Raw genomic sequence first — 14,981 nt, forward strand, 5'->3', positions numbered from 1 at the left:
TGATCTGAGCCAAAGGCAAACACTTAATCGACTGAGCCACGCAGGCGCCCTAAAGATTGTTGTGTTTTGTTTTGTTTTTTAAGAGTAGTTTTAGGTTTACAACAAAACTGGTGAGGTACAGAGATTCCCCATATACCTGAGAAAGTGGTATCTCAGCAAAGACTTGAAAGAAATGAAGGAACCAGCCATGGGGCTACTGTGGGGATGAAGGGTAGCAGAATTTGCCACCCCAAAATATGCTTCTTTGGCATGAGGATTATTTTGAGCATGTTACTGTGAGAAACAGCAGATACAGGAAAAGTTCTAAAAACAGAGTAGAAGTCACCCTTTTGTAAGGGAAATTTACATTTATGAGGGAAATCTCCATTAGTAAGAGTGTCTCTCTACACCAGGAAGAGAAGAATGGCTCTAAATCATATGAAACTTATCAGTGAAGAAGGTTCAGACTTCTATCTGCACAACAGTCCTTACTTTTGTTTACTGTGCTTTTCCCGATAAACTGGCCCTCCCACCCCCACTATCAATATCACCCACCAGAATGGTACTTTTTTTTTTTTTTTTAAACCAAGGATGAACCTACACTGACACATCATTATCACCCAAAGTCCATAGTTACCTGAGGGTTCACCCTTGGTGTTGCACCCATGGATTCTGACAGCATATATCCATCACTATAGTATCATACGGAGTATTTTCACTGCCCTAAAAATCCTCTGTGCTCTGCCTATTCATCTTTCTCCTCCACCCCACCCCTGGCAACCACTGATCCTTTTGTCTCCATAGTTTTGCCTTCCTCAGAATGCTGGAGAGTTGGAATCATATAGCATGTAGCATTTTCAGACTGGCTTCTTTCATCTGAGTTAACTCCTAAACCGTTTTTTAGAGAGCCCAGCTAAGACTTCAAGCTCTGCCCTTGGGCTTCACTGCCTAGCCATTTCAGGATTTATGTCCATTAGTTTCAAAGAAACAATAAATTGTTTGTTTCCATACCATCTTGTACTTCTCTATTAGAGTTTCACACTTCATTGTAAATATTTGTCTATCACCCTCATGAAATTACTTGAAGATAGGAAATAATGATTGTTTAATCTTCGGTGTTTAGCTCCACGCCCAGTGCGGGGCTTGAACTCACGACCCCCAGATCGAGAGTCACATGCTCTACTGACTGAGCCAGCCAAGGGCCCCTAGTAAATTACATGTTCTTCTTTTCAAGCCCAGCACTGGAGACTCTGGCCCTGCCAACACACTGAACCAATACCCTCTGAACTGCCAGCAGTTTCACACTCAGCAGCTCACTGACCTTCTACTCCCTTCCAGGGTATTTAGTGTGTACTATGCAAAGCACTATGGCCTAAATTTTCCAAATACCAAATAAATAACGCACGCGCACACACACACACCAAGGTCCAAATAAAACACACTCATAGAACAGAGTCCCCCCAGTTGTAAGTTCCTTCCCTTTTCCAAATAATGACCATTCCCTCCCCTCTAAAACCTTAAATATGTAGGTAAAGACTTGGGGAAAAAATTAACAGGTTTGTGTTTTGAGCCACAGTTTCTGTGTTTGTAAAAGAAAACTATGCTAAAGTGTGTCAAAAAAAGGAAATACATTTCAACTTTCATACATAACGTGTTCCTGTAAAATTATACCCCAAGTCAGAATGTGGCAAGGTAGAACAAACTTACACAATAAAAGGAGTGCCCAATCCCCACACAGGGAAAAATTACAAAATTCCTAATTATACCTTGGTTTTATAAATAGCTTTTCAATACAGTTCTATCATTTTGTACATTTATTTGTTCAATTATTTTCCTTCATAATCACACGGCTTAAAACAACCATATGTCCAATTATGGGACAACATTTACTCATCATTTTGGCTCATCTAACACAATCAAGACAAAGAAATTAAGACTGAAAACTATATTCTCATCCCTACTCAGTGTTCGCATTTGCAATTTTGTTTGCCACTTATTTTTAGGATATCAGAAGGGAAGAAACCCCTCAAATAATTGTACACACTATTAAAGATAATGTTGCTCAAATTAAACAGCTGGTTGGCAGGCAGCACTATAATGGGGTAGCTTGATTTATCTGCTCATGGACAGATAATCAAAAGTTCTAATCTGGCCTGTAAAAGGCAGGTTTTTTTTGTTTTTTTTTTTAGATTTTATTTATTTATTTGAGAGAGAGAGAATGAGAGACAGAGAGCACGAGAGGGAAGAGGGTCAGAGGGAGAAACAGACCCCCCGCTGAGCAGGGAGCCCGATGTGGGACTCGATCCCGGGACTCCAGGATCATGACCCGAGCCGAAGGCAGTCGCTCAACCAACTGAGCCACCCAGGCGCCCAAAGGCAGTTTAAAGGTGTCAGTTACACCATGAAGTACATGCTGCCTAAGAGTCAAACACATGAGAGATGAGACCCCCTATAATTAAGAGCACTCTATAAAAAATGGTGAGGCACAACACAGAAAGGTGATTACTATGATGATTATTATTCAGATGTCCAAAATGGCTGAAAACACCACCACCTAGGACTAGAATATTTTGGTAGAAGCAAATAGTAGCATTCCCCAGAAATCACTAAGACCTGACTTAACAATCTTATGAACATCACAGAGACAGAAAACATTTTAAATATCCAAGTTTATAAATATTACACATATTGCATTGAGCTCTTTTGCATTATTAAAAGTTAACTCTGGGGGTGCCTGGGTGGCTCAGTCGTTAACCATCTGCCTTCGGCTCAGGTCATGATCTCAGGGTCCTGGGATCGAGCCCCGCATCGGGCTCCCTGCTCGGCGGGAGGCCTGCTTCTCCCTCTCCACTCCCCCTGCTTGTGTTCCCTTTCTCGCTGTTATCTCTCTCTGTCAAATAAATAAAAATCTTTAAAAAAAAAAGTTAACTCTGCTTCATAAAATGGACAGAGACCTTAAATTTGGAATTAAGTGGAAAACAAAATGGCACACAAGTTTTGATGTGAATGCAAAAAAATCCATTTAGTAAACATAATCCTAACTATACCTAAATGAAAACTGGGGCCACATAGAGCTATATTCCAGAATACATTCTAGATTAATTCCTTAAAAAAAGTTAAAATAGAAAAAGTCAAAAGAACTCTGTAAGGGGAAAAAAAATTCTACATTATCCCACTCTTTTTAAGGGGGGGAGGGGCAGAGGGAGAGAGAGAATCTTAAGCAGGCTCTCTGCTCCCCGCACCCCTCCCCCCCCCCCAGACACAGGGATTGATCTCACCACACTGATATCAGGACCTGGGCTGAAATCAGGAGTCGGGACACTTAATCGACTGAACCACCCTGGCTCCCTTATCCTGCTCTTATTTTTTTAGAAGTCTTAATATCTTAAACAAAATGAGACTAGACAAAGACAAAACAGGAAAAAAGACTAAAGTCAAAAGGAAGAGAGAACCATGACACTCAGAGTCAATTTACTGAGTGCTGAATGCCTGTCGGCAGTGTTCAGGGTACAGATCAAGTATTTTAGACAGATTAAGAAATTTAGGATGGGAATAAAAGAAGACAAAGAATAAAAGGGTCTAAGATTGATCCTAAAGAAGTCACTGGCAAGCTGAACATGGAAAAGACTGCAAAATATTAAAATAGAAAAACCTGAAACTTGAAAAGGTAAGGTTGGTATTAAAAAAATAATAATAAAAGGACTGTTTCATACTGTGAGTAACAAACTAAATTGTGGCCTATTGGCGTTTGGGGCTTCTGATCAGCTACCTCAGCACCTAGGACACAGCAGCTGCTCAACACTCAGAGGAAGAAAAACACACAAAGAGAACACACTCATTTTTTTTCTACGGGCAGTACACACTGAAAACAAAACAAACTTTTTTCAGTATATTAATAGGTGGCAAATCTACCAAGCACAGTATTTTTGGGGTCAACCCCTGACCTTCCAGAACAGAACACAGATTCAGACAGGTGTGTTCTGATCCAGTGCACCAAATCACAGCCTAGTGCGCTGCAAAACCAACCATAAGGGGGGAAAAAAGAAAAAAAGAAAGTTTATATTTAAAAGCTAAATTACGGGGCACCTGGGTGGCTCAGTCATTAAGCGTCTGCCTTCGGCTCAGGTCATGATCCCAGGGTCCTGGGATCGAGCCCACATCTGGCTCCCTGCTCAGCGGGAAGCCTGCTTCTCCCTCTCCCACTCCCCCTGCTTGTGTTCCCTCTCTCGCTGTCTCTCTCTCTGTCAGATAAATAAAATCTTTAAAAAATAAAAATAAAAATAAAAGCTAAATTACATGGTACAGACTGATAGTGCGCCTAGAGCAGAAAGCTAGACCAAAATGACTGGCATAGGGAAGAAAGGGAAGGCTTCAAAAATACATGATGAGGCAAGAACTGAGGGAGATGACAGAAGAAGAAGAGGACACATTGCACCAGTTTTCAAATGTCTGCTAAACAGTCCTCCTTAGAGAGCCTAGTCATTCCCTTCAAATTCAAAATAGAGAATTAATCTCTAGCTATCTCCTTCTATATCTCTGAAATGAATGGCTGAAACAGATGAGGTTTCTTGTAGTCTTTAAATGTAAATTTCATACTTAGAAATCAAACTCAAATTTCTACCTTCCCCTCTCATAAAATTATTTTCTTCCTGATTCCATAATTATCTACCTGTCACTCATGCTCAAACCTTAGATTAAGCTTTGATTTTTCTGACCCTTCTCGCCCATCCTGCCAGACTACATCCACACAACAAGTCCTGGTAATTCCTTCCCTCAGGAAATCCCATGCCTGGGTCCCTGTACATCTCTACCACCACTACCCAAAGACAGGTCCCTCTTTCATCAGGTCTGAGTTGACACTTAACTAGTCCTCTTGCCTCTAGCCAAACTGCACTCCCAACTCCAATCAACCTAAATGCTGCTAACTGGTCTCAATATAATGTCCCTGTCCAGTCCCTGTTCAAAATGTACTCCCCACCCAAGTCATTCAACATTTTCCCAGTCTACTTTTTCCCTGGTATGTGTGACTCTATAAACCCTGATTCCGATTTAATTTTAATTCTTCTATTTCTCCCTGCTCTGGTCCTTCCCTGTTCCCAGAATGCCTCTTGTTCTCTCACTCCTCTGTACCTTTGTTCTTGCCAACCACCACTTCTGGCGCCCCATCCTATCTTCCTACTGTCCACATTCAATCTCTATTATTGAAACTTGACAGGTTAAAGGACTCTGTCTCAAATCCCACCCCTTCTTGCCTGTACCACTCAGTCAGCATTGGCCTATGTACATGGCCTTGCACTACTGGGCATAGTTGGTTAAAAACACACCAGTGACATCTCCCTAACTAGACAGAAAGTTCTTAGAGCATGAGAACGATTGCTTGCCCTTTGTTAACTCCCACAAGATTTAGCCTAGTTCTACATTTAATTGGCAATTAATAACTATTGACCAGGTGCTCTGAAGTTCAATTGAAATAACACACACACACACACACACACACACACCCCGAGCAGTTCTTTCTAAGGGCTTTTTCTCTCCTATTTCTCTGAACTGCTAGTATTCATACCAACCAGAAGTACTGCTATTTATACTGTGTCATGGCCATGGTTTTTTCCCCTCTCAAATGTAAAAGTCTGGTCTCATTATCCAACTAAAGTTCCTTGAAGACTGTATCTTATGCCTTTTGAAAATTCCTTATGGTGTTAGGCAGACTACTGGGCACAGAATGGCAGCTAACATATACCAGTGCAAAAGATACCTAATAGTCAAAGTGTCTCCATAGTGCTTAACACTGCTTAAAGGCACAGACCTTAACAAAAATAAAAACAAACAAAAAAGGCAGACATTAAAAATAACAAATATACCTTGTTTTCAGGTTTTAAAGCCAGTTTACATCTACTACCTATTTAATTCCCATAACTCTGTGATATAAGTTACCAGTTTATTGAAGAGGAAATAGGTTAAGCAAGATTATAGATTATAGAACCAGTAAAGTGGCAGAGCAAGGACTCAAACTCAGATCTCCTAAGCTCAAGGACAAAATTTTGTGGTCTACTCTCCAAGTGGCAGACTCATTTTTTTATCTCCCTAACTAGCCTCCAAGTTCCTGGAGGGCCAAAGCCATATATAATGTTTCTTTTAAGTCACTCCTTATCTCCTCCTGAATACCTTCATATAATCAATAATGAGATATTAAATCTAGATGGATCCCACAGATATAGCAAACTCATCAAAGATAACACACAGCCAGATGCTATACCTCAAAATGAGAAGAAAGTATTCAGGCTCAATCTTAAGTGTTAAAGCCTTATGGATTCTGAGAACAATGTTCCCTAAGAACCATTCTGAGCTGAGCCATACAATCACCAAACCCAAATAAGGTGGAAGTATATTTCTAAAAGTCTCAAGTCTTGCTGGAGATTCTAGTCTCTGTTCTTTAAGGGATTAGACTACACCTAATCTAAGAGGAAGGCCAAACATTTTGCCATTCTTCTACAAACTCCTGAAGCTTTCAAAAAAATGCCCAGTTTAGAGAGCATCAGGTCCTTGGTATCTATCAACTTCTGGGGATTACATGGAGCACCATGGCGCTCCAGTACATAGCTCAGGACTACAGCTTTCCATAATTCTCCCCTATCCCACATTTTGGGGTTATTTTCAAAGATTTTACAGATGAAAAAGCAGGAACCCAAATAAAAACAATCAGTTTTAAGGTCCTAAGTGAATATTTACCAAAACACCATTTTCACTATCCTAACAACTAAGTGACTAAGACATGGAAAGAATGGAAATTTCTAGTATCGTATCACAGAAGCGTTGGCAAGTTTCTCCCTCACCAATGTTATTATCCAGAATTAGAAACTACTTAAAAGATAAAATAACCTTAGTAAAATGATTTTACTATGCCAAGCATACAAGCAATTTCAAGTAAGTTCCCAAAGGTAACATGAATCAAATTGTATTTTTTTTTTTAGTCTACAAATTAAGTTGCACCAGCAACTCAGTATTTGAATTGTATGAACGTTATAGTTAGGAGGCAAGGCAAAAACTAAGAAATAAAGGTTGGGCTAGTCAAGAAAACACCTCAAAGAACATTGTTATTGGTGTAACTGGTAGCTGCTCAACTATAATAGACATCTATCACCTTAATCTGGGTACAAGTTTTCCCTTCTAGAACTCTCTCCTCTCTATGATCACATGGCCATACATCTCCTGACATGGGATAAGCACTGCCCAAGGTAGCCAATGAACTCCATGCCCTGGCCCCAGTTATTGATTCAGGGAGAGGGTTAGACCCGAACCAAAACAGCATGGAATACTCCCTGGTAATTTTATGTTTGAAAATGCAGGAAAAAAAGGCATGTTCCTGTCTTTGGGATCACTAGCAATATAAGAATGATATGAACTCCACTGGCCATCTTTACCTCCATGTGGAGAAAGCTCCTCTGAGAATGAAGCCAACCATGGAAAGCACAGTTGAGTGAGGAAGAGAAAAAGATCAATCCTTATGACATCCTCACTGCTTCTGGAGCCAGCTGGCTTTACCTCAGCCTATTTAGTTATGAGTCAACAAAGTCCATTTTAATTAAAACTATTCTGCCACCTGCAATCAAAAGAATCCTGAACAGATTCTAGTCTCAATGAATAAGGTGTCAAATAAAGAATTATCTCCTAAAAGAGCCTGGAAAGGAATGGCTGACAAAGTTAAATCAGCTTCTAAACCTTAACTGGAAATGCCCACACTAACCTATTATTCTCACCATCTAAAACAGCCCAAGTAGCTTGCTAAGTGGTCTATTCTTCTCTTAGAGTATTTGAACAATGACTACTGTTATCCACCCAAACTTTTCTGACCTACTTACCTGCTACTTTCCAGACTAGATGTTAAAAGTAGCTATCAAATTTTATTCAATTAAAAATTTAAAGTCCTTCCTCTCTCTAAAACTAATGATGTACTATACAGTGGCTAACATACATACATACATACATAAATAAAATCCTTTTCTCTCCCAATAGTGTCTTGTTAATATTTAGCAAAAAGTTTCATTGACAACTGAGAGACCAGATACTGTAGCCCACTTCAAGTACACCAAACAAAAAGGCTGAATAAGCAAATCACTTGTCTACCAAACCCTGATCCTTTAATATTCATTCAACATAATACATTCACAACCCTGGGAGGCTCTGAAAAGCACAGGGATTTATACGTATAAATAAGCATACTTTTCAGTTAAGTATATATAATATATACAACTCAAATTTTAGAATGAAGAGTTATCCATACCATAGGACCCTGAATCTCTGTTTTCTGTCTACTGATAAAAACCATACCACAGAAATTAGTTTAAAACGTGGCCACAATTTGCTTTCTCTTCCATGCTTGATTGCCTATTTACCTTCTTATTTGTTACCTTCAAGTTTTAAAAACTGGAAGCGGTTCTGCAACTAGTAACTAAGTTCTCTTTGATTCACCAAAGAAAGAAAGATGGAGGATTATGGTTTAAATGAGTTTTACTGGGAGTCAGACCACATACCCGCACAAAAAAAGGAGTTTTAGAAGCTAATATATGTGTTGACCACTCCTACAAATTAAGTTGTCTTTACCAACTTGTAAATTGCAATAATACTAAGCCTAAATCACAGTAAGTAGAACTACATGTCCAATGCCTCAAAGTAAAAATGAATAGTGACAAATTATTACTTCCCTGATTTTTCTTAAAAATTTTTCTGGAAGCTAGCATCTTTGTGAAGTGGGCAACTAGGTGGCCCACAAATAAGAGTAGGAGGGAGACTTCTTACTGGGTATCCTTTTTTTATCATTTGAATTTATACCATTTGAACAAATTATCTACTCAAAACAAATAAAATTTAAATTTAGAAAATTCATTTTTAAAAAGTCACTGAGAATCATTTTCAGAAACTATAATACAATTCCCTATAATAGCCTAAAAAAAAATTTTTTTAAAGTAGGCTCCACACCCAACATGGGCGTTGAACTCACCACCCTGAGATCAAGACCTGAACTGTGATCAAGAGTTAGACACTCAACTGACTGAGCCACCCAGGTGCCCCTACCCTAGAAATAACTTTTAAACAAACTGCATACCCTTGCCTCTTAACAAAGATTGTAATTTTCCCAGTACACGTCAATCATGTCATAAATGCTACCCTACTGTTTCAGTCTAACCTCCATTTACCAAATGTGAAATTAGAATATCAGCAATACGTGATATATAGTTCTCTTCTGTTCTCCTTCCACCACAGAAGTGCTAATGGGAAACAAAATATATTTGCCAATAGGAAAAAAAAAAAGCTAAAAAGCATATAAACAATCACAAGTCAAATCCCGAACATTTATCCATACTATCTGCCTGCTAATTGAGGGTTGTCCAAAGTGTGGTTCCCACACCCCTGATATGAATAGTGATTTTAGCTGTATGTGAAGCATTTTAATAGTTATGAATTTGCTTTTAATAGTTTATTATATCTAATACACCAAACCTATGATTTCACAAATATCAGTGCCTACAGTGCCTTTCACTTCCACTTAAGAGAAATCATGAATTCATCTGAAAAATAAGAGTGCACATTTGTGAGTGAGGTTTGAGAAGCACTAGTGCATTACCCAAATTAGATCAAGGGCACACTGGGAATGATCACCAAACAGCATCAACCATACAGAAAATTAGACCAAACTTCATGTGCACAGGGAAACTCACTGAAAAGCTGGTACAACTATATGACAGTGCTCTCCTCTTTCCCAGGAGTTGAGGAAGTTAAGTGAACCTGAAATTTAATCAAAGTAACTAAGGGTAAGACTCAGAGTTTGGTACAATCCTTGAACTTCTGGCAAATTAAGCTTAAAACTGGTAGACATTGGGGAGAGTATGTGCTATGTATGGTGAGTGCTGTGAATTGTGTAAGACTGGTGAATCACAGACCTGTACCTCTGAAACAAATAATACATTATATGTTGAAAAAAAAAAAAAAAGATAGTAGGAAGGGAAAAATGAAGGGGGGGAATCGGAAGGGGAGACGAACCATGAGAGACTATGGACTCTGAGAAACAAACTGAGGGCTCTAGAGGGGAAGGGGGTGGGGGGATGGGTTAGCCTGGTGATGGGTATTAAGGAGGGCATGCATTGAATGGAGCTCTGGGTGTTATACACAAACAATGAATCATGGAACACTACATCAAAAACTAATGATGTAATGTATGGTGATTAACATAACATAATAAAATTATATATATAAAAAAAAAAAAGGTATTCCTTTCCCAGCCCAAACACCTCAGCACAGACCTTTCATCTGCTGTGAACAGTCATCTCTAATCCCTTTTACCTCAGATACCTCACTCAGCAGGCTCTGGATCACTCTCCCATCCATCATCCAATCTACCACCCTAAGGTTTCCCAGGCAGTTCTTGGACCTAAAGAAAGCCTTTAAGTCAGTCACCAGAAGAGGAATGAATCAGGCTTCAACAGAACTTCTTTTTAGTATTCTGTGTGATTCTTTACTGCCCCTTCGCTCTTCTGTTACTGCTATGCTGCCCCTCAACCACCAACAACTGCATGGCCGGCTGTGACCTAGTCAAAGCCCGCACGTATCAATTGGGGCCTTCAGTCAGAGCCTTCTACTCTGAAAGTACTCCTCTGCCTTTGGCCTCACGCCCACTAAAAAAATAAATTAACGTAAAAAAAAGATTTTCCTTTTCCCAGGCTGGAGTTGGTTAGAGGTGGATTAAATGGCAGAGTATCAACTAATCCACCAGGTGTAAGTGACCATCCACATCACCTTTATTCTCCCAAAGATAAGTGAATTAAGAAAAATACATTTTAAATGAAATAACTAGGGAAAGTTTATATGAAAGAATTTCAGGCTATATAGAGGCAATTTAGAGCCGATGAAAGAAATGTTAGGGCTCACTGCAGGACTACTTCCAAGCCAGCTGCCAGGCTAGCCCCCTTTGGGCAGTTTCACAATCTGGAATAAAAGTGGTGAGAGTGGATATGGGTTGTCAATGGGCTTACTAATCTTCATTTACGTATGATGTTTCCACCACAAACTATTCTAACTGTCCTCATTTAGTATAGTTGTTCACTCACTTTAGAACAAAGATACTTAAACATAAGGAAATATAAATCATCCTCAAAAACTGAACTGATCCCCTGACCCTAGCTAAAAAGATACTTCCGAATCAGGCAGTTACTCACCATGGTATGATGCCATGTTGGGGGATCTATACGGTTCCCAAGATTCTACTTTATTCACATCACATTCTTACAAGAATATTACCACAAATAACCCCAGAGAATGAGATCCAAAGCCCTGACAGATGGTCCCAGTTGGAGCTCCTCTCTCAAGTCACAGGAGCCCACAAGATCAATTGCCCAAACAAGTACATTCAAACTTGAAAGTGGAGTTCCAAACTCAGATTTCAGTAGGCATAACTTTAGGAAGGGTATATTTAAGATACAAATGTAATATCCACATCATCGCTGGCAAAGAACATTAGAAATTATCTGCTTTGAAAATTACCATAACCAAGATACCAAAGCATGATGTTTGCCTCCACACATAAGACACCATTAGAAAAAAGAGTTTACTTTGGAAACTAGACCCGGCACTTGCGGTATTTATTTTTCTTTCATGTTTCATAACTGCCTTTAGTCACTTAATCCTATTATTAAAGAATTAAAGAAAATCAAAGAAATACCAATATCAAACTGCAATTTGGTAGACAAGAAGGTAAAAAATAGGAGGCTGAGAAAGGAACACATGCAATTCACCAAGTCAGACCATTTGAATAGCATGGCATTATCTGTGGCTAATACCCTCACACCATACATTCCTTGCAAAGTTCCCCGATACCAAGCAAAAAACAATTTGTCTAAAGCAAACTAGTACTTCAGCAATTTCTGGCAATTATTTTATCCATCTGAGATGGGCCCCAAATTCCCTAAAACGAGGCTTGCAATCACACTCCCCCATCAACTAATACCCCCCTCCCTCTTATAGGAAGGTATTTTACTTTCCATCTTCTCTCTCAAATTCTGCCTATCCAACCCCTCAATCTCTGACCTGGTCCTTAAAAAGGAAATGCTCCTTCCACCTCTCCAAGTCTAGACCCTTCACTCATTCTTTTCCTTTCAGCCTTGAACAAGACATAGATTTCCTGGAACGGATGGGCGGGTGGGCAGGCAGAGACAGAGGGACACAGACACACGCACCTCCCACCCTTGTACTTAAACAGCCTTGGGCCTTCTTACACTTCAGTTTGCATATTTTTCTTAATCCCCACTAATCTAGTTTATTTTAACTCTATGAAGCTGCAAGCAGACGGTCACTGACTCCCAACAGCCAAATACCAGCTGACCAACTTCTCTTTTTCTAAGCTCCTGCCTTTTCTGTTTCTTTTGGCTCCTCCATGGCCCTCCACTCTCCAAGAGGAGTTCAAGGTGCGGGTGGACCCTACAATCTTTCTTCCCTGCAGCCTACGTGACCTCCTTCAGTCTCCTCGGTAGAAATGATACTAAGAAACCATCTGAGACCTTACTTTCCCCCCCAAGTCTAACTGCATCTTTAGCCAACAGTACACATTAGCCCTTGGCTCTGTCTTCATCAGCCCTTCAGCTTTATCCCGCATGTCCAAAAACCCAATTCACCAGAGCCTTCCCAGGATTCCCACCCAACTCCACCTCCACTTCCCCTTCCCAAGCAGCCATCTATGTCTGTTTATTTTTCCATATTAATATTCTAACTCCTTTTCGTATTATGGTTGCAGGCTTGCTTCTTCTCCCGAGTTCAAAAGTGACTGCCATGTTCAGAATAAGATGTTTTAAGACTCCCTTATCACGGGCTAGCACTTACTCCCCACTGAAAGGAGTCTGAAAAGAAAGGTGGAAGAGGGGAGAAGCTCAGATGGCGCCACTGCCTTCACCTCACCTGCCCAAGTATCCGCATTTCACCTCAGCTACCAAACTTTCCTTTCCATAAACTGCTGTTCAGCCTAGGGATTGAGAAGGCTCCTTCAAACTCTTGAATGAATCCATTAAATAAAGTCATTTCTTTCTTGACCAGAAGGAATCACCACTATGAATATGTCAGTCTAAGGACACCAGACCTTAACCTGTTACTAAAAAACCAAAACCAAAACCCCTTCTCAACCAGCTTCCACAAGTTAACTTCGGCAAAGTATCTGCCCCCGGATCCTAGGGCAATAATGAAATAATCTAGGTAAAACATTCTACCATAGAAAATCTGTCTTCTGAAAGGAAAGCAAGTAAAAACTTGGCCAGGTAAGGCAAGTAACTAACTACTTGTGCCACAATTTGCTTCAGGAAAGTTGCCTGTTCTTCCTCAGGCTACAAGGAGAGCCGAACAATTTGATTGAGCTCGTTTCCTAGGAATCGTCTGCGCTGCTGCGACGTTGAAGAAGAGCTGCTTCCACACAGCAGCAAATCGTGAAGTTGCAGCAGCGGCTGTTCTGCTAACCCACAGCTAAGAATAACACTCGACTTTCTAATTTAAAAAAAAAGAACAGAAAGAAGAAAAAAGAAAGACTTGGAAAGTAAGTCCCCGGGCCAAGGATCTGGGGCAGGAGAGGAAGAAGGGGCTTCCTGCACTGACCCTCTTATCACCCAGACCCTCGGTCCAACGCAATCAGCGCACCTTCAGCCCGCAGGGACCAGAAAGCACGGGGTCGGGAGCGGGGGGCGCCCACCCCGGGACGGCGGCAGTTTGCAGGTGCCACGGACCGGCCCCCACACATGTTTAACCCGGCTGGAACCCGTGGTTCCGGGCTGGGTTTCCGGGTGGATCGCGCTCACTCTTAATTGACAACGAAGTCGGGGCAGGTTCGAGGCAAATCGCGAGGAAGAAAAGTCACAGAGGGCTGGGGTGGGTGGGGGAGGCGCCGGGACACCCCTCCTGGCCCGCCGTGGCCCAAGGGGCCGGGCCCTGCCCCGCGCGCCCACCCGGGCCGCCCTACCGTGGCTCTGCAGGATCTCGTGCTTGAGGCCGCCCGTATAGTCGATGAGCTCCTCCAGGCCGCGCTCGCACAGCTGCCCGTAGCCCGAGAACTTGTGCAGCACCTTCTCCAGCTCGCGCTCCACCGTCACGCACTGATCCATCCCGGAGGCGGCGGCGACGGCGGCGCTCGGCTCCCTGGCGCCCGGGTGTCCGCAGCCGTTCGGCCCGGGCCCGGCCGAGGCCGCGTCCTGCTCCTCGTCCCCCAGGCGGGCGGCGCGGGCGGCTGAGGCGGGCGAGAGAGCGGGCGTGCTAGCCGCGGCGCCGGGGGAGTCCCGCGCAGCCCGTGCCCGCCTGCCCCATGGCCCCCCGGCCCCCGGATACTCGCCGCCGCTCCCGCTCGCTCTCCCCACCCGGTCCCGCACCCCTGGTCCTCACTCGCCGCGTTCGGCTGCCCGCGGCGGCGCCGCCGATTGTTTTTGTTTTCACGGGAACCGACCGATGACCTGGTTCTCCCGGGCGGCACCAAGCGCCGCCGACCCGAGGGGGGGGCAGCCACCCCAGCAAGGGAAAGAGGCGGCGCGGGCCGTACCAAGCGCACCCTCGAGGGGGAGCAGCCTGGCGAATGCGGGCGGAGGAACGCGACGAGCGTCCGCTCGCGCCGCCGCTCTAAAGGTGTGGGCAGTACCACGCGGGAAGCGTGCAAGGGAGAGGGCGAGGGTGGAGCAAGAACCCAATTGGTCCGAGGAGCTAAATAGGGAACTTCGGAGACAGCCCCGGCGCTCAGAGAGCGCTACAACTACGCTCCCCGTAAACAAGAGGGTGGAAACCGTCCCTAACCACTCCGCCCAGAAAAGGGGAAAAAGAACCAATGGGCGCGGGGAATACGTAAGGAGCCAACGTTCTCCAATCCCTGACCGAGGCGTAAACCTTCAGCCAATCGGAGTATAGGGGCCAAACCAATAGTCTCGCTGTTGGAGGGGGTGACTTAGAGTGCATCGTGGGAAGCAAGTTATTTCTGGAAAGCCATGAGGGAA

At 42.6% G+C, this 14,981-nt stretch overlaps 1 protein-coding gene across 5 annotated transcripts in view; it reads right to left on the bottom strand.

The window, feature by feature from the left end:
• The window catches only part of RMND5A (required for meiotic nuclear division 5 homolog A), a 64,986-nt gene extending 50,333 nt beyond the window's left edge, over window positions 1–14,653 (bottom strand). For 2 of the 5 annotated variants that reach the window (XM_064572231.1, XM_064572230.1), the window contains exon 1: window positions 13,967–14,643. In XM_064572231.1, the coding sequence (XP_064428301.1) occupies window positions 13,967–14,108 (142 nt within the window). In that variant the 5' untranslated portion in view covers window positions 14,109–14,643. Of the gene's footprint in view, window positions 1–13,647; window positions 13,799–13,966 lie in introns of those variants that run through there. The other 3 variants (XM_045884590.3, XM_064572232.1, XM_064572233.1) reach the window with 3 other exon arrangements.
• Between the last annotated feature and the right edge of the window lie 328 nt (window positions 14,654–14,981).

This window comes from Mirounga angustirostris, unplaced genomic scaffold (assembly GCF_029215605.1).
Source record: "Mirounga angustirostris isolate CCGP_5_RB_7025 unplaced genomic scaffold, mMirAng1.0.hap1 SCAF_10, whole genome shotgun sequence".
NCBI classification, from domain to species: Eukaryota; Metazoa; Chordata; class Mammalia; order Carnivora; family Phocidae; genus Mirounga; species Mirounga angustirostris.